Here is a 19209-nt window from a genome sequence, read left to right on the forward strand (position 1 = left end):
GAAAGAGTCTGTACATATTGTTTTTCATATATAGCAAGCCTTGGAAATATTTTGGCTCTTTGCCTTGGCATTATTTGATTACCTTCGAAGTTAACACTCGGTTTCTCCGGCACAAAACACGAAAGATGAGAACGCGCTAGCACGTGTTGCTGCAAGGTACTTCCCTGCTCCCACTAGTCCACTAGGCTAGAGTATGTGGGGGTTGCGTTGCGGGTGCACCGAGAGCTCAAACTTGGCAGAGTATCTCGATGGGCATTGCAAGGGATTACTTGCCACATTGCATTCAACCCTTGGGAAGAGTGTCAAAATATACCCAACAACAAGTGTAGACGACCATAGTTCTTGTACTCCGTAAATAGTATATTCCAATGCAACGTCAATGCCTAAAATTGTCAAACAAAGACCCCTAACGTTAATATATTGGATGGCTAGACGTGACGCAACTAAGATGATCGGCACTTTCTTTTTCCCTCTCGGGTCCACACCGAGAAACTCTCTATGGGGTAAAGGGTAAAAAGCCCCTTCATTCCTAGGACTTGACAGGAGCTGCCACATGTTCCTCTTGTTTGAAACGCTACGGACTATGTATAATGTTGAGATTAACGAGAATGACCCTTGGACAAAGCATGTAAGCAAACAGTGTACAGAGTACTTTCGGAGTATATCACTCGGTACGGATATATGTACAACAGAATGGAACGCGTGTGGAGAGCTGAGCAAGCCCTTACATGGAAAATTGCTATAAATTGGCGAATGAGATGCTAATACCTGGATCTAGACCAACCCAATAAGATCCGTAAATCCGTGTTGTTTTTCTAGTCGCGTCGCGCGTTTTTGTCGGGTGGATTCTCTGGCTTATCAGATCATGATCAATAGTGGAGACTGAAAATTGGAGACGCGTAGAAAGTGTTGATGTCTTAGGTTGTACGGAGTAAGCTTATGGAGGTAATAGCGTGGCAATTGCTCTATTGGATATTGGATATTACAACTATTATCAGAAGTGTTTAAAGACCTAAGGATTCTTAGATGTAGATAAGATCTAAATCTAAATCTACGGAGTACAAGATTTTATATTGACATGCACAAGAATGGAGCTGGAATGGAGCCAAGAACTGCGTATGTATCCATTCTACATACGGAGCACGGAGTTACCTTTTCAAGGTTCGGATGTTGCTAGGATCCAAGTGGCATGAGAAAAAGTCGCCCAAATAGGAAAGAACGGCTGGGAGAAGACGCGCCGAACGTTACCTAATCACGGCGCGCGGTCACGTGCGACGTGACTTAGCACGTCGCGCTAAAGAGAAATCGGCAGTACTTAATCGACTTTCTCTTCCCTCGTCCAACTCCAAATTTCCCATCCCACTCTCAAAACTTCGGTCTCATTCTTACTTGCTGTCTTTTTGTTCTCGAGAATTGTTCCTGTGATTTACATACCTCATATACTTGTCTCAATGGCTCAAGTCACTCCCTCCAAGCAGGTATGTGATGTCACAATTCTCGCCTCTTGCCTCTCGCGACAAGACGCGTGTTCAAAAGTCTATTTGAGCTAACATTTGTTCTTCCTTAGGCTGCTTCCTCCCTCGAGAACCTCAAGATGAGTGATTCACCTATTAAGAAGCTCGACTTCCAGTCAGTTGGCAAGGAGAACGCGCCCGCGTCTCTTAAGCCCGTCGACACCTCCATTGAGAAGCCCACCGAGAAGGCTCTTACAATCAAGGAGATGGAAGCCAGCGAGCCCTTGCTCCAGGAGAACCCCCACCGTTTCGTTATGTTCCCTATCAAGTACCACGAGGTAAGTCAAGTCGTCGACGCGTTTCACGCGTAAAGTGGATATCGCGAAGGATATTCTGCTACCACGAGCATTGGAGCTAACCATACCTGTTATTTTAACAGATCTGGCAAATGTACAAGAAGGCCGAAGCCTCCTTCTGGACCGCCGAGGAGATTGATCTCTCCAAGGATCTTCACGACTGGCACAACCGCCTGAACGACGATGAGCGTTACTTCGTCTCCCACGTCTTGGCTTTCTTCGCCGCCTCCGACGGTATTGTCAACGAGAACCTCGTCGAGCGTTTCAGTTCTGAGGTCCAGATCCCTGAGGCTCGTTGCTTCTACGGCTTCCAGATCATGATGGAGAACATCCACTCCGAGACCTACTCCCTGCTCATCGATACCTACATCAAGGAGCCCAAGCAGCGCACCTACCTCTTCGACGCCATTGACACCAGTAAGTGCTTCTCCCATTGAGTTTATGGTTCAATTGTCTAACTCGGCATTTAGTTCCCTGCATTGCCAAGAAGGCCAACTGGGCCCTCCGCTGGATCACCGACCGCGAGTCAACCTTCGCTTCGCGTCTGGTTGCCTTCGCCGCTGTTGAGGGTATTTTCTTCTCTGGCTCATTCGCCTCTATCTTCTGGCTAAAGAAGCGTGGCCTGATGCCCGGTCTCACTTTCTCCAACGAGCTGATCTCTCGTGACGAGGGTCTCCACACTGACTTCGCTTGTCTCCTGTTCTCCCACATGAACCACCGCCCCGATTCCAAGGTGGTTGAGGACATCATTGTCGAGGCTGTCGGCATCGAGCAGGAGTTCCTGACTGACGCTCTTCCCTGTGGTCTGCTTGGAATGAACTCCAAGCTGATGTGCGAATACATTGAGTTCGTCGCTGATCGCCTGCTGTTGGCCCTCGGCAACAAGAAGTACTATAACGCCACCAACCCCTTCGATTTCATGGAGTCCATCTCCCTGGCCGGAAAGACCAACTTCTTCGAGAAGCGTGTCGGTGACTACCAGAAGGCCGGTGTCATGGCCAGCACTAAGCAGGAGGTTAACGCAGAGGGCGAGAAGGTCGTAAGCGACGGTCTCAACTTCGATGAGGACTTCTAGATGACGTCCTTTTCTCTTCCCTCTTGTGTTGTTTTATACCCTCTCCCCTTTCACGTGATATTATGCCGTTTTCTTATTCTGTTCTTTTATTGATTGATGCAATTTCTGTTTGAGGCTCGCATGGAAATGGCGTTTTTTTGTCTTTGTTTTTCTTTTTCTGGTCAGCCCTGGACTCTGGTGTCCATGGATAAATGGCGGACTCTCTGTATCTAAATCTTCAAATTACTTATTCGATGTGTCTTTGTCTCTGCATATGTCTGTTTGTAGATATAGATAATTCCACTGATCCTCTTTAATACACGCTACCAATCGATCAGTCTCATCCCTACTTCAAGACTCTGTAACTCCATTTAATCCACAAGATCATCCGTGCCTTTACATAGCCAGCTCGAACTCAAAGCCAGTAGCTCATTCCGATATCAAAAGACCTCAATCCCACATCTATGAATGCATCATAGAAAGTAACAAGCGAAGAATAAGAAACAAAGGAATGAATTGACTCCAATTCAAAAGAATTCATTTAATTTAGCGCTTCCCCTTCCCACCCTTCTTCTTCCCCTTCGCATTCTGCCCCTGTCCCTGCGCCTTAGTAGCAGCCGGCGTCGCAACCTCCTCAGCAGGAGCATCAACCATCTCTACATCCGCGCCGGCAGCAGGCACCGCAGCCGATAACCCCAAAGCCGCTACATCGGCACCGGCAGCCAGCTTGCCAAGACTCGTCATCAGGCGCCCGACTTCCTGCAGCTTGTTTGTGCGGTAGTGCAGACAGATTCCGGTGGTTGGATTGAATGTTTTCAGAGTGAGGGTTGCGGTTGCGGCGGATGGGTGTGCGGGTGTGGTGGATGGACCATCGGTGGCTTTGGCTTTGGCTTCTTTTCGGATTTGAGATTTGTGGGATCGGCGAAGGTTGCCTCGGCGGTTTGTGGGGAAGGAGTATTTTGTTACTATCCGGGTCGGGGGGTTGTTAGTTGGGGAATTTAGATTTGAGTTTGTGGTTGGGAGATCGGTGTTCATTGTTGCCCGCTGTGGGGGAAGCACGAGGTGTGGAGGATAGTATGATGGCGGAGTGGGATGGGGAGTTATGGTGCTTACTGTGTCTGGGTACGCTTGTAATAACTGCGCTGACTGTTCCAGGTAGGCCTGGGAGGTGGGTAGGTAGGGCATTTTGGAGTGGTGGCGAGCGTCTGTAGAGCTCGCGGTTTTGGTTTTGGGTTGAGAGGTGTGGTGGGATGCGCAGGTTGGTGGGTATCTCTTGGTGTCGCGGGGAATAGTCAAAAGGAAAGGTCGCAGATCAAAGGGAAATATCCGCTGAGATTCAAGGCTCGAGAGAGGAATTGGTTTGCGGGAGAGTTGGTGGATGGAGGGAGTGTGGAGGTGTTATCAGTGTGCTGGCGGCTTTTTCCATGTCTTGGCATCAATATGGTTCACTCCGCAACTATGGATACATGTACACTTTGAGATGGCTGTTAATAGGCGGAACACTTCTCTGAGTAATCAGAAGGAATTTTACTAATAGGTATTTATGCTTCTATGCTAAGCCCGTTATTTGAGGGATTGTTAAATATCATTAGACACAGACGAGAGTGAGAGCCAAGCCCCTACCCTCGACCATATCTACTTCATTGGGCTCAAAACCAATTTGAAAGAACTAAACAAAGAAAATAACCAAAACCACCCTACGATTTATCCATGGATATAGTACATCTATGACGGGTATCTTAGGTACATACATAATGTATAGTCCAAAGATCATCCCTCATAAGGTTTACAAGGGCCGCAACCATTTCAAGTATTCATGACTCACAGCTTGATCATAAGTTAATAACTAGTAGTGTATAGACAGAAGTACTTAAAGCTGCTTCATCAAAAATATATCATATTTCATCGAATATCGCCGTATCATTTATCAAAACGCCATGGACCGTGTCAGCGAATACCGATATCCTCAAGTATCCAGCTCTACCCAGCTAGGGAATTTTACAAAGCTATCATTTGAAATCCGTTTGCTGGTATGGGAATGCCTCTTCTACGACATACATACAGCCCGCAATGTATTATCCATCCTACGTTGCAACCGCTACCTCAACCAAGAGATATCAACCCACCTTTACCACGGAATGAAACACGAATTTCGAATTTCAGGCATTGACAACAGCCTAAAGTGTCTATATATTCGGTTGATTTCCAAGAGAATGACGGCCAAATGGCGAGGACTAAATGACGTTAAAGCCGTCCGAAGACACCTTCACGACTTTCCTCATAAGAGAATTAAAGGGAAAGAGTTATTTGTCAACATTATACTGTCTTCACACAACAATATCGATCAAATTATACGAGTGGAACAGAAAGTCAATCTACTTGTTGATGTATTAGAGGCTGCACCTGTTACTCCTACGGTGGTGGTGAGCCTACTGGAAGAAAGACCGCCAAAGAACATCAATTACACTGACGAGCTACCCCCCAATTACAATTTTGCGACTATACCTTTCATGAGCCTTTCCAATTGGCACTGTCGAGTATCACTGGGTCTTTCTGGTGTGGTGGTAAACAAACGAGAGTTGACAGATCAGTCTCTTCTTCAAAAACATACAGAGGAAGATGTTCTAAACGGTATGAAACGACTGGCATTGTGCTAATAACTTCGGAGTTGTGGGAGAATTCATGGTCAATTGAGATTATCGATTATCAAAGACAAACTGGCTGTGAGTATTGGCCGGAGCAGTGTCCAGGTGGCTCGCTTCCCTGGCAGTTTCGAGTGATGCGCGATATGAAGGACGAACACGGAGTATATCCAATAATATAGTTGAAGCAACTTGTGAATTCCAGTGAAAGATATACTTCCCAAGATTTATCAAATCCACTCTACTTGGGTACATATATGATTGTTGAAAGTAACATTATGACCTTAGGGTTTGATGACTCCGTCCACGCAGTCGTCTGCCTAAATTGGCATACTTGCTCGAAATTGATCCATAAAAGCAATGCAAGAAATCCAAATCAAACAAATACTACAGTATCCATAATCTGATTTGTTGATTGTCTATGTTGTACATATGTACGTTCATCATTACCGGTTATAGAAGTCAACTGCACACGGCCCCCCAAATGCATGTAGTACATGTCAGCTTAGGAAACTCCAAGAAGACGCAGGAAGTCACAGGAAAGAAACCAGAACCCTCTAGAAGGTGCAAGGGGCTCTTGGAGGCCACAAGAATCTTCTCAACTCTTGCAGATAGAAAGACGTTGTTGGGTATATAACCGCCTACGAAGCCTTGTTTATTGGATTTTGAACTTCCCACAATCACACTCACACTCACAGCCTCACTCATAATCTTACAATTCCTCACAAATAACCCACAATCATCACCATGGTCTACCGCGTAATGGTCTTCGCGCCTCGCAAGGCCAACATATCACATGAAGAATTCAAAACCCGCTACGAGCAGCACATGCGCATGATAGCCGATATCTGCGGCGACGCAGCGCCTGTCTCCCACACACGGTCGTATCTGAAGCATGATGCAAGCTCCAATCCGATGCTACTGGCAGGAAGCGTTGGCGAGACCTACGATGCCGTCGTGACCATGTCATTTGAGGATGAGGCTGGCTTTGGCAGATTCTGTCAGGCGTTGGGCACGCCGGAGGCTCAGGCGATGATTGAGGCCGATGAGGCGGGATTTTGGGATCGGGAGAGAATGAAGGTTATGGTTGTTGAGGATGTGAGGGGGCTGGAGTAGGGCGTTTCTTGGGTTTGGGCCAGGGGGGAAGGAAGGGAAAGGGACGGCCATCTTTGGGTGAGATAAAGGATGGATGGATGGATGCCCTAGATGCATGTCTATAGCAGCTTGGGAGTTGGGAATGCGTTGCAAGAGACTACAAGTGAAGAAAGCATGGCCAGAAAGGAGTGTCCTATAGTTGAACCAGTATACAATATTCCATGTCTCATCTCTTTATCTGATACTGAATATGCCCTGCTAAAGGCCCAACAAAATGTACAGATTAAACAAAATATCTCGACATCATAACTACATAAAATAAAAAGAAACCAATGCACCCATCCTCCAGTATATATATCCAATGCTGAAACAAAACGCTATCTATCACACATCCCGGAAATCATATATCGTAGATCGTAGATCAAATGAAAAAAAAACAGACTTAAGAAACAGGCCGACGACACTCCGAACAGATAAGCTTCTGCTTCCCATCCCTCCCCTTAACACTGCGGAAACTCGTCCCGCCACAGTTATCACATTTAAGCACGTCCTCTTCTGTATCACCCGCCGAAGAGGTATAGTCACTGCTCAACACACTGCCAGAGCTCATCCCGCGCTCGCGCGATGGGATCCTACTCGGACTGAGAAAGTCATTCGAGTGGCGGGACTGCATGGCTATCGCATCGTGCGTGATCTTGTTCCAGTACGCATAGCTGCGGTCACCTTGTAGCCAGAGTGGGTTGTCTGGTGCTTTGCTGCTGCTGGCCAGGAGGTCTGCAGATGAGCCGAGTTTTATGGAGGGTTGCACGGGTTTAGAGCTTGAGACATTTACACGGCCGTTATTTCCGTTTGTCCGGCTCACGTCTTCGCTTGTGCGGTTGCTGGTGGGGCGGGATCGATGTGGCGATGGGGGCGGGGATGTAGTGGTGACGGATAGTGACTCGTGCGGACCGAGACTTGAAGGACGGGAGGAGGCTAGTCTGGACATGGCTGAGCGATGCTGGGGAGATGGACTGCGGGTTCGGAGGCCGGAGCGGGAACCTTCGGTGCTGGAGCGGCCCTGGCGGACGACGGAGTTACGCCAGGAGACGATGCGCTCGGATGGGGTTTTGTGGGTAGATTCCTTCCCGGTTGAGGAGGCTGTGCTGCGGTGTGCGGAGTTGGAGCGTCTGAGGATCCGTCGTGAGATGGTGGAGTTGGCGTCCCAGTTCTCGAAGCGTCGCTTTTGATATGCGCAGTCTTGTCGGAAGACTTTGATCTTGCCGGAGTAGTCGGCAATCACGATTATCTCTCCGCCTGGATGCTTGGATCGTGCGAGGTAGGAGGGTGATTCGTGGGCCATTTTGCTGACTATGGATAGGCGAGGCGCTGATACAGAGCGTTCGTGGGATTTTCCATTTCCTTTTCTTGATGGTTCTGTTGACTCCGGACCCAATAGGGCTACCGGGGGCGGGTTGCAGATGTCGTAGATTGGGTCTTCTGATAACGCCAGTAGCTGTTTCGTTTGAATCGGCGCTATGATGGCTGCGGTTACCATGGCGGACTGCGTCTCGAATACCTCCACAGCCTGCTTTTCAGAATCTCGTTGCACAGACCCAATTGGCCACACGTATGCCCTACGATCCTCACTTCCACATATGATGTATCTGCCATCGTTGCTGAATGTAGCTCTAATTTGGCTGCATGTGTTCTCGTTACCGCGGAATTTAGCCTCCAACGATCGATCATAAAAGTTGTACATCCTGATGCGGGAGTCGTTACTGGTAACCAGTAACTTGATATCAGTCTCGGTGTCATCCTTGTTATCGCTCCTGGGAACCGTCATCGTATCGATTCCAGTGATTTTGCTACCCTTGGAATTGCGCCCACGGGCCGATCGCACATGGATCTGAGATGATACTTTTAGACCCTCGGTGTCATAGATGTTGAGCATGCCATTCAAACATCCGGCAATGGAGTATCGGCCATCCGGGGTGAATGCCACTGCAGTGATCATATCAGGCACAGCAGTCACAAAGGCCACGCTCTTGTCTGGGATACTCCAAAGTCGCAGCTTCGTATCAAGAGATCCAGCAAGGAAAAAGCGGTCGTCACGCGGGTGAAATTGGATCGAAGTCACAAAATCACTGTGCTGGAAACAGCAAAGACATTCTGATCGAGAGATATGCCATAGCCGCACCGTTTTGTCCATTGATGAGGAGAGGAGGAAGTTGTTCTGGCTCGCAGGTCAGCATGACCGTTTCCATCGGGTTGAATGTTTGGGAATGCATACTTTACTCCAGCTCAGGTCCAATATACTTCCCGTGTGCCCCTCGTACACCTGAACAGGCGTCGGCTGGAACACAGGCGCCTTCAGGCCGGAATTATCCTGTGCATCTACAGGTGTCGACTCTTCGTCCCCATTGGCATCCTCACGCTCGTCTGGTGTAGCGATAATAGCCCATACTCGAACCTTCCGGTCCTGGCCAGCCGCGGCAATATACTTACCATCCTTAGAAAACATAAGTGCCCAGACGGCCTTTCCGGTGTTTTCTCCATTCTGTGGCAAAGCTGAGGAGGTAGATATCCTTCTATCTGCAGTTTTGGGTACTGGGCCGCTACCTCCCAGTTCCTGGGCCAGAAACACACGGCTGAACGTCTTTTCCTTTTTGTAGTGGGCCCGCACCTTCAAGTATTTGGACGGAGCAAGGTGTCGAGGTATAAATCCAATTGGATGCGAAGTATCAACGGACATGCGGTGCATATCGGGATCCGAGCCTTCATCTTCCGCCTCAAACTGCTGGTCTTTTTTCTTGCCTCCAATGATTCGACTGAGGAAGGAGACACCTTTTCTGCAGTTGAGTAGAACAAACCACGGGTCAGCCACTGGTAATATAATGTATGTTGATGCGAGAATCCTGGGGGTGAATATTCCCAAGTGGACTATTGTGGGGAGGCGCAAAGAAACACCCGGCATACAAGTTTCGGCGACACAAACTGTCGGCGTAACTTGTGTCCCCAAGGCAAGTTGGCAAAGTCTATAAAAACTTACTTCTTCTCCTTGGAGGGTTTTGAGGTAGGCAATGCGTCTCCCAGCGTTGGGCTTCGCTCTGGCTGGCCATACTCGGAGCCCACGGCCTCTGCTTCGTATGAGGCTCTTCCGAGTAGTTTCAGGGGAATGGACTTTTGGGTATTGGTGCGTTGGATAATGTGCTATAACGACAAAGCACGGTCCTCCTGTCAGCTTGGCTCCTGCATCTCCGTATATGCACCTCGAAGATTCCACAAAGAGCACATGATCGGACCGGGCCAATTCGGCTCATAGGAAGCTTACCTGCGACAACGGATCTATGGCACTTGACTCGGTCTTCTCGTGGGGGGTATTTGAGATCGAATCTCGTATAGAGCTGCCAATGACCGACCGTCTAGCATTCCGAGCATCTTGTAAACTATGAGTTGAGCCCGAAGCGACATCCGAGGTAGCCGAGGCTGATAGTTCCGTTAGCATCCTGTGGGTTGACATTTTTTTTTCGGTTTTTGGCGCGTGATAGGGACAGTCCAGAGCCAGCGGCGCATTGGAGTTCTCCAGGCCAGACCGGATTCAAATCCTGAACTTTCAAGTATGGGGAATTTAAGGAAGATCCAAGCTTCGAAATGTAATATTCAATATCCCAACTTACCGGGGAATGTCGAAGTTCCGAGGGGGGTCAAATCGGCTATCGCGGGGGTCATTGCGACTCGTAGTTGGAGATTATTTCCCTCCGCCATATGTTCAGTCGCATGGAGGGTGGTATCAGAGAATATACAAATGTAGATGTACAGTATTCACACTTAAATACAAAGGAAAAGAGAAAGGAAAAGGAAAGAAAAGTAAAGCGGCAAAGACCGGATAGCGCTAGATGACATCAAATGGGGGCGATGGGGGTGGAGACTTGGGACCCTCCAGGGTTGCTTATTTTGCTTATGATCGTGTTCATGTATAAAAGTATAAAATGTATAAAACACAGATTAGAATGTACTAGAAGCATTTTAAATGTGTGATTGAAGCTTTCTTGCTCGGTCCTTTGCAATATCACACATTCCCTTCGAAAAATCAGTATATAGCAACTCAACAGATAAGAGAACATTACCTGTATGGTCTCTTCAATCTCTTTCTCCGCATTGGCCCGGTCAATGCGCTGGCGCATTTCGACCATAATCACATCCCGACTACGACCATTGACAAATGTGCTATATAGATCTCAAATCAGCCGCATGTATATATATAGACAATGCGCAAGAGACGTGGACCTACACAAACCGTAAACCCGGAAACTTTTCCTCGTATTCAGCATTGAGTGCTCGTAATTTCTCCGCCTGTTCCTCTGCACCTTCATTCAATTGGGCTTGCTCTTTTTTGCTTAGCTCGCTCAGATGTTCTGGGTTGGCTGGGGCTCGACCAAGACGCGGATGCGATCCCAAAATGCCAAAGAGCACGTCTCGGTCAGTTGGTGAATTCGGAGCTGAGAGAGCAGACATACGACCCCCTACAGCATCGATGAGGTTGGTGTATGAAGAGAAGGTCTGGTTGGCCAGAACGGGAATCATCAGTCGGTGGAGCTCTGGGGAGGGTTCGAACAGTGTATCGAGCACCCGAAGCTGGGCCTCTTGGGGTAGGGAAGGGATCGTCGATAGCGGGGGAAGGTCGGCCATGGTGTAGTTTATTGAATTTATTGAATATGCATGAAATATTTATAAATATCAAGGGGCAATGTCGCAATTAAGTATATGTAAGAAGTAGATAATCTGAGTTTCCACTTTCGGAGGACGCCGAGGCGGAGAACAGCGGGAATAGTTTGTTAGGACTTCCAAGTTATATATTGAAACTATTGTAACGATTGTAACTATTTGTATTTCAACTTGTTACATATGTATGGTTATTCCGTAGTCTATCATTTACTCGAGCTTATTCCCATGCAGGATAATCCCAATGAGCTCATTCAATGTTCTATGTGGACAATGTGTACCTTTGTACTCCGTACATGTACTGTCTCATAATGATTTAAGCACTTCTAGTACTTTTGGACATGGAATTTTTTTTTTTTTTCAAATTGGAATAATCAAAGGTGGAGTCAATTGAAAAAAGGCCCCTGAGAACAGTTCGCCTAAACCAACTTTGTTTTCATGAAACAGGCAAATCCGCACGGCCTTGATTGGGCTCGAGATCTTAAGATCCGATCCCAAGTCGACATTTAGTGTCGTTACCCGCTTTCTGGGGCCACTTTTCCCTCCTATTCCATCTGCTTCACCCCATTACATTCGGCATTGCGCCTACTTCCGTTCTCCATGCGGCTCACGCCATGTCTTTGAATGGGCTCGATACTGCCCCCGTCCTTGAAGCCTACCAAAGTGCCCTGGCCGATGCGGGCGGGTGGTGAGTACCCCCTTTTGCAGTGTTTCATGCTGTACAGATACAATGAACTTCACGTCACTGACACCCCTATCTATGTTTCAGGTTTTTACTACACTACGTTGCAAGAGATGAGGTTGCCCTTCACGAACGAGGCACTGGTGGGGTACCCGAAATCCGGAATGCCATCGACAGCTACGAGGAATGCTCGCCGCTCTACGGCTTCCTTCAATACCGGCGCAGAAAAGTGATCATCCGCTACATGCCGGAGGGGTTATCCCGGCTCATACTAGGTATGTTTATCAATAGACTTTCCTTGGAAATTGGTCTAATCCGTCCCAGCCCGCAGCAATGTCCAATTCCAGTCCGTCACCGACAAGTTCACTCCCAACGACACGGTACTTCCTTTATCTAAAGCCTCTGATCTCACCGAAAGCGCTTTGTCCTCCGCGTGTCTCCTCCATACTGCTTCAACTTCAATCACCTCTTCTTCGAGCTCTCTTCGGCGCCGACGGCTGATGGAAATCACGGAAGATGCCGAGGAAAATGGCACAAAGGATGAAACTCCGACACCAATCCCACCCCCCAGTCCGAGGCCCGACGCAGCTCGAGGAGCGTCCAGTCGGAAGCTACCGTAGTGCCTTCGCCCGTTGAACCCCCAATCGAACCCCCCGTGGAACCGGAACTACCCCCGACATCACCAGAGAGCGAAAAAGCCGCGGTAGATCTCATGCCACCCCCATCCCGGGCAAGCTCCAGAGCCACAATCTCTCGAGGGAGTCCTATTGAACCACAATCAGCGACAATGTCTCCCAAGTCTGTAACGTCAGATCGGTCTCGGTCAAGTTCTAGGTACCGAGCTATCTTGGATGAATTCCCCCGTCCTTCAGACGAGCCCCGGTTGTCCACCCAATCCAGCCGCCCCTCACTCCGAGAGTTGGAACGGGCCGCAGGATACACCCCAAAGGTTAAGCTGGGACCCCGGCCGTCCGTGGATAGCAGTGGAAGACCCCGCACAGCAGGCAGTTCTCGAAATTTAGACCAGCGACCTGTTGCATCCCTGCCGACAAATATACGCACTTCTTCCGTGCGGAAGCAAAACGGTGACGCGCCCCGCCCTCGATCTCAGGGGAGCACTTTCACAATCAAGCCCACCAGCCGTGTCCCGCCTGTCCCACCTCTGCTGGTCCCACCCCCATCGATTCCGATCTCAAGACCTCAGCTTTCCCCCGGCGCCAAATCTCTTGGAGCCTTGTCTGCCTCTTCGGGGTTGACACCTGAAAAAGAACGGTTGATGAAGGCTTTGCAGCAAAGAAGGAAGAATATGGCCAAGCGTGCGGAGGAAACGAAGAAGAAGCATGTGTCGGAGGAAGGAGCGATCAAACCAGTGAAGGATGTTGCTGAGGATCTGGATGACGATAAAGAGAATCTCATTCAGATTCACTACCCTGACGCTGAAATGATGCTATCTGAGCCTGAGACAATTCGACAAGACCAACAAAAGTCCCCTTCGGACAATCCACCCGTGCCTCTTGAGCCCGCCCCTGAGCTTGTTCTTGAATCTATCCTTGAACCTGCCTTAGAGCCCGTTCATGATTCCACTCTTGAACTTGCCCCCGAACCCGTCCCCGAAACCATTATTGAATCTGCCCCTGAGCCTGTCGCCGAGGCAGTCACTGAGCGCAGCCCCGCGCTTACCCCTGAGCCTGTTGTTGACGCATTAGCTGATCCCATTCCCAAGATTGCGCCTGCCGACTCAGACTCCGAGGCTGTTCTGAAACCAGTCGCCGAAACAATTGTTGAGTCTGCCGTGGCGCTCGAGACACTCGAGCCAGAGCAGCCTTCTGGTCCTCTTGAGGCTGGATCAGAACCGATCACCGATCTTTCTCCTGCCAACGCTGAGGATGGGCCATCCTCACCTACAGGCACAAACGCCGATAGTCCTATCTCAGCTGATCGCGTTGCTACACCTTCAGCGACTGTCAAGACAGAAACAATACCGACACCCCCTGAGGATGAAACACCCGAGCACGAAGACTCCGCAATCTCTGGTGTCGCCCCACCTACCTTTAATCTTGACCCTCCACTTCAAAATGAGCCTTCAGACGCCCCACGACCTGATTTAGCAGACGTCCCTGAAACACAATTTAAAATCCCCCCAGTTGCATATGTGCCAACTGACGAACCTTCTGAAGTGCCTATTTCAGCAGAGGTCCTCCAGCCGGTTCCCCTCCCTTCCACCCCCTCTATTACCCCTCCAGAAAGTACTGGCACGGAAATTACAGCCGCCCCCGTTTTGGTCTCAATCGAGGTGGACAAGTCAGCCCCTGATCACCCAATTGCCGAGAAACCCGAGCCTCCTACCCTGGATCAGAGGCGCAAGGTCCGCCTGGAACCTATTCAAGTGCCTACTCTAGAATTCTCAGACGACGACAACCTCCTTTCCGACGATTCATTCATGGAGGAATTGACTTCAGCTACTGTCCAGGAGGCCAGGCCGGTGTCTGTGAAATCTCCCAACGTCAACGACCACACTTGGAGGAATTCACGTGTCGTCTCGAGCCCGTTCTCTATGGGATCACCGCCGAGTATGCAAGCTCTCGCAGTCGGGGGCCGGTCCATTTCTAGCTCTCACTCTGACAATGGCTCATCTACGCCGGTACTCATGGCCAAGAAGATTAATGTCTCCTCCGGAATTTCCAGTCGCATCAAGGCTCTTGAGAAGTTTTCAAGCCGGGAAGGCACCCCTTTAGGCGCGAGTCCGGCTTTGGGTGCGCCATCGGCCTCCTCGTCTTTCGAGAACCTTCGTAAACGTGCATCTATATCGATGCCCAGTGGGAACCACGAAACCACTCCGTCAAGCACAATACACTCTGTTCACATCCCCGACAGCTTTTCTCGTGCGCCGAGCGTGAGCCGGCATACCCGTCGGGTGTCAGTGGATCCTACGCGCCCTCCCAGCTCTGTTTCCGTGACGGCCCGTATCGTGCGCGATGCAGATATCTCTCCTAAATCTTCAACAATTAAGCCTTCAGAGCCAGATGTTCTCAACCTCCAGGCCAGTCCTTTGACTGTGGAGCATGAGACAGCCGAGGAGGAACCACTCCCTCAGGTCTTGCCTACAGAGCCTGCCAGGCGTTCCCACGACCGAAGCTTGTCTATTTCATCTACTGCATCTAGTCGCCAAGCGACGTCTCGCCCCAGCAGCCGCCCCGGAAGCCGCCCTTCTCTTAGCTCGCGCTCTCGGACTGACGACAGCATCCAATCTGCCTCTCCCACATCCGAAGATAAGAAGACATCTCGCACCTCGCGACTCATGCGCCGCATGTCATCGATCACATCCAACTCTCGGCGCAGCATTATCGGCGCCCTTAGCTCGCCGGTTAAGGAAGAAGGGTTTGTTCCCGCATTCACAAATGGGTCTATCAAGGCTCCAGGGTCTTCTAGCTCGCATACTTCAGAGCCCATTGACATTGGCGAGGTGAACGTCCAGTTCCCAGAAACTCTTCTGTGGAAGCGTCGGGTCATGCGCATCGATGAACAGGGATACGTTGTTCTCACACCTGGCACCAATGATGCCACCACTCGGAACATGACTAAACGCTACCATCTCAGCGAGTTCCGCACTCCTTGTCTTCCTGATGAAGACATGCAGGAACTGCCCAACAGCATCTTGCTTGATTTCTTAGATGGAAATACCCTCCAATGTGCTTGTGAATCCAGACAAGGACAAGCTTCTGCTCTTGAGAGTAAGTATCCATTGCATTTTCTTCGTCGGAGAATAAATAACTAATCAACCACAGCTCTTGTCGAGGCTCACAGTGCCCACAAGCAATAATCCTCACATTTGGTCCAAAGAACAGGACTCTTCGCGCCGATCGATAGACCATTTCCATTCTCTTCTGGGCTTCATCGCCCACCTTTTTCTTTCCCCACTACACGCATCTTGCTGATCCTTTGACATCTGTTTCCTATCTTTTCTACAATCATCCCCTCTGTATCCCTATCTTTTTTTATCTCTTATCTCTCAATCTGGTGTGCATGTGTGGTGATATATGTGGCATGTTCTTGGTATACCCCTCCGAGTCAAAAGAGCGTCTCCTCTTTCTCTTTTCCTTTACTACTTCTCTCAATACCAATCTACTGTTCTTCGCCATGTACAGACAGACAGACAGTATTTCTTTGCCCCCCCTTTTGCTTGCTTTTCTTAATGGCTTTCCTCTTGCATACACACTCCATGCTTTTCGTATAGAGTGTTGGGTGTTCTATTCAATACACTGTTTTCTCTTCTCTTGGGTTACTTCTAGAAGCTCTACATTCTAATCTAGATTCTGATTGCCATATTTGTGCATACTAAAGTTTGAAAGTGTATTTGAAAGGATTCATTGGTTCTATCTACTTTGGGCGGGGGTATCAAGTCGAAGGAATAAAAGGCCCAATCCGAAAGAATCATCAGCAAAGCATAGTGTCCGTCAAACCTCTGGGTCGTGCATGTCTAGCAAATTCGTTCCGTAGGAGACATCCTCCTCTGACCCGGCCTGTCTCCTCTAACACCCAGCGCCTTTATTCCACCGGTGAGCAAAGCTTGAAATGTGCGGGTATCTCTGTCGGCAAAGAAAATCGTTAGACAGAGGGTTCTTGAGAGCTGCGAACAAGAAGTAACTTCATACATACTTGAGAGAAGAGCTCTGTAAGTGTTGGCGCTGGATTTCAGTCCCATCTACTGGTTCCGTTGTTTCTTGTAATCATCGAAGCTCAGCGGTGAGGTTTTCCTTGTTCAACCGTGTTTCCGAATTTCGATGAACGTCATAGCACATAGCGATCGTTAGTTTCGGGATGAGCAGATCATGTGTAGCCATTCACAAGATCCTCAAGCTCTTCATCTTCATCATCCTCTTCATCCTCGTCATTCTCCTCTTCTAATCCCTCTGTCTCTGGAACAGATGTATCTCCGTTCAGGTATTCACCATTCAGAGGCGTGTCATTTTCTTTACTTGCAGGATAGAACTCCGGGAATGCAGCACGCATTTGCAGCACATGCGCGTCAACGACGTACTGCATGAGGTTGGTGACAGGGAAGGAAGAATGCATGCGTTTCTCCGATTCCATCAGCTCGACCTTCATCTGCATCTCCCACTCGTGCTCTCCGGCATGGTCCCCAACAAGCTTCTTGCGCTCAGTTCTGTCCGTAGTCGAAATCAACCTCTCACATCCGGGCATGCGACATGTCCAAGTACCAGATATCTCATCGATGAGTTCTTCGGTTTCAACGGACGTATCTGGAGTTTGATCCCGCTCCGGAGTCTGAAGCTTTTGGCGTGATGGCGACGAAGATACAGGAGGAGTTTGAAGTTTGTCTTTTTTGATATTGTCTTTAAACAGGCTCTTCATAAGAGAGGGGCCGGCGACGCTCGAGGAGGCTGACAAGAACGAACGAGTCCGAGGCTTTGTGGCTGTGAACGGATCTCTGATTAATTCATGGCCGCGGATTTTGCTAGGTGTTTCGATCTCGTTTTCGAAATCGTCGATTTCCTCGGTGTCCTCTTGGTCTTCCTCGTCGTTGGATTCGACTGTCTGTTGGTTTGTGGAGGCATTACGGTTTCGCTTGCCGGTCACTTTATTGGAGACTGTGTGTACTTTTGGACGTAGCACAGACTTCTGAGTCCGACCGTATCGTTCATCATCACTGGATTCTTCCTGTGAATCCAAGGGGGTTAGAAGTGAAGCTGGCAGAGGGGCGGATTTCGTGGATGCATGTGTGAGTTCTCTATGGATGACATAGCGAGGCCATCTAAAGTCCTCTTCATCCATCAATTCTATCACGGCACTTGCCCGGATCGCAATGATTTTCTGGGCATCTTCGTTGCTGAAAGAGAACCGTTCTGCTAAGCGTTCTCCTAGGAGGTCAATATGCAGGCGACGCTTTGCCAAGTGGCCTTCTGCTCTGAGGTCCTTGAGCAATTGATAGATGGCATCAGCTTGTGATTTCGAAATTGCCGCAGGCTGATGTCGAGGAGTTGCTACTTCTGGTGTGTCTTCGGGTTCAGTTTCGCTTTCCTCGGAGGGCGAAAGCTCCTCCATGAGTCTATTATAGTCATCCTAGGTTTATTATTAGTATGCTTATAGGCCATTGTAAACGAGGATGCTTCTTTACTCACATGAAATTGGCGACGCAGATGGACGAAGATATTTGTCTTCTTCCAGTCCACATCTGCATCACCTTGGATCATGCAGCGAAGCAAGAAAGTAGCGTGTGTCGCAAAGGCCTCAGCTGACTGTTCTCGAGTCTCACATGAGCCATATGTGTGGTAAGTGTACTAAGAGTGGATGAATATTAGGCCTCGGCTTGTATAGCGCATAACTCGGAATCAAGACTCACTTGTTCGCAGAGACTCCTAAATGAGGGATTGATCTGTTTCTTCCCTTGCTGGTGCTTATCAACCAGGAAATACAGCATGTCAATGGCCTGGACCATGCGATTGTATGTGGGTGTGAAACCCTTGGCGGGCGAGATGATGTCGTACCAGCCCGCCTTACCAGCAACCCAGAGCTCGATGCTCTTATCTTCAGTTTGGCCGTAGGCATAGTGTGTGACTTCGTCAATAATAATGCGCTTAGGGGGGTTGTCCGGGTTGAGTACTGGTGGGCGAGTGACTGGTCAACAAGCTGCTTGATAAACGCGCATTGATACAACGATACATACCTAAGTGTTCCTGATCCTCTCGCAGTGGCTCTAAGCAGCCGATCACTTGTACTGGGTTCTGTTCAGTAGCATCCAGTAGATTCGCATATAGCATCTTCCCAGGCTTTAGGACCTTCACATCGGTTAGGCCAAACTCCCACCAATCGTTCTCATCAGTGATAGAGGGATCGATGGGAGCTAGGACGGTTTCTTCGCGGGACGTCATGGTGGAGTTGACATGGTGGTTTTCGACAATAATGTAGAAATATTGATAGAGAGGCGAGGTCGGGTAATTAAGAAAATGAGAACGAGAAGAAAGTGACTTGGAATGGAGTCTTGTAGTTGTCAACAGTCGAAGTCATCGACCACCCGTAAATTACGGATACACGAAGTTACCCGCAATTAATTACATGGAGTTCTGCCTGATTTATGGGGAATCACGTGTATAATGCATAATTACATAAGCTTGAATTTAAGGTTAACTACAATGGATGGTCCACGGATCCGATCTAAATTAAACTCCGATCTGGATCTATTCCGACTTTAGAAAGCTAAGAC

At 49.0% G+C, this 19209-nt stretch overlaps 6 protein-coding genes across 6 annotated transcripts; 3 read left to right on the top strand and 3 right to left on the bottom strand.

Annotated features, from left to right (window-relative positions):
- Positions 1 to 1451: 1451 nt before the first annotated feature.
- On the top strand, positions 1452 to 2885 carry N7479_010549 (ribonucleotide-diphosphate reductase subunit RNR2; the record flags this gene model as incomplete). Its single annotated transcript, XM_057258240.1, has 4 exons — positions 1452 to 1478; positions 1568 to 1792; positions 1894 to 2227; positions 2281 to 2885. 4 exons carry the CDS (start codon positions 1452 to 1454, stop codon positions 2883 to 2885), a joined length of 1191 nt encoding a protein of 396 aa, XP_057105698.1.
- A 525-nt stretch (positions 2886 to 3410) lies between these two features.
- N7479_010550 (SRP9/SRP21 family protein) lies at positions 3411 to 4049 on the bottom strand (the record flags this gene model as incomplete). Its single annotated transcript, XM_057258241.1, has 1 exon — positions 3411 to 4049. The coding sequence occupies one exon, from the start codon at positions 4047 to 4049 to the stop codon at positions 3411 to 3413; it is 639 nt and encodes a 212-aa protein (XP_057105699.1).
- Positions 4050 to 6253: 2204 nt separating this feature from the next.
- N7479_010551 (EthD domain-containing protein) lies at positions 6254 to 6622 on the top strand (the record flags this gene model as incomplete). The annotated part of the gene is made up of 1 exon (XM_057258242.1): positions 6254 to 6622. The coding sequence occupies one exon, from the start codon at positions 6254 to 6256 to the stop codon at positions 6620 to 6622; it is 369 nt and encodes a 122-aa protein (XP_057105700.1).
- A 421-nt stretch (positions 6623 to 7043) lies between these two features.
- On the bottom strand, positions 7044 to 11272 carry N7479_010552 (Oxo-4-hydroxy-4-carboxy-5-ureidoimidazoline decarboxylase; the record flags this gene model as incomplete). The annotated part of the gene is made up of 7 exons (XM_057258243.1): positions 7044 to 8816; positions 8874 to 9432; positions 9633 to 9793; positions 9915 to 10069; positions 10261 to 10339; positions 10711 to 10810; positions 10881 to 11272. The coding sequence occupies 7 exons, from the start codon at positions 11270 to 11272 to the stop codon at positions 7044 to 7046; spliced, it is 3219 nt and encodes a 1072-aa protein (XP_057105701.1).
- Positions 11273 to 11919: 647 nt separating this feature from the next.
- N7479_010553 (uncharacterized protein) lies at positions 11920 to 15807 on the top strand (the record flags this gene model as incomplete). Its single annotated transcript, XM_057258244.1, is given in 5 exon segments — positions 11920 to 11993; positions 12075 to 12262; positions 12312 to 12590; positions 12608 to 15718; positions 15773 to 15807. 5 exon segments carry the CDS (start codon positions 11920 to 11922, stop codon positions 15805 to 15807), a joined length of 3687 nt encoding a protein of 1228 aa, XP_057105702.1.
- A 1007-nt stretch (positions 15808 to 16814) lies between these two features.
- On the bottom strand, positions 16815 to 18877 carry N7479_010554 (uncharacterized protein; the record flags this gene model as incomplete). Its single annotated transcript, XM_057258245.1, has 4 exons — positions 16815 to 18068; positions 18128 to 18286; positions 18349 to 18608; positions 18673 to 18877. The coding sequence occupies 4 exons, from the start codon at positions 18875 to 18877 to the stop codon at positions 16815 to 16817; spliced, it is 1878 nt and encodes a 625-aa protein (XP_057105703.1).
- Between the last annotated feature and the right edge of the window lie 332 nt (positions 18878 to 19209).

Source organism: Penicillium vulpinum (assembly GCF_028829585.1).
Source record: "Penicillium vulpinum strain IBT 29486 chromosome Unknown utg000004l_segment0_segment0, whole genome shotgun sequence".
In the NCBI taxonomy this organism is placed as follows: Eukaryota; Fungi; Ascomycota; class Eurotiomycetes; order Eurotiales; family Aspergillaceae; genus Penicillium; species Penicillium vulpinum.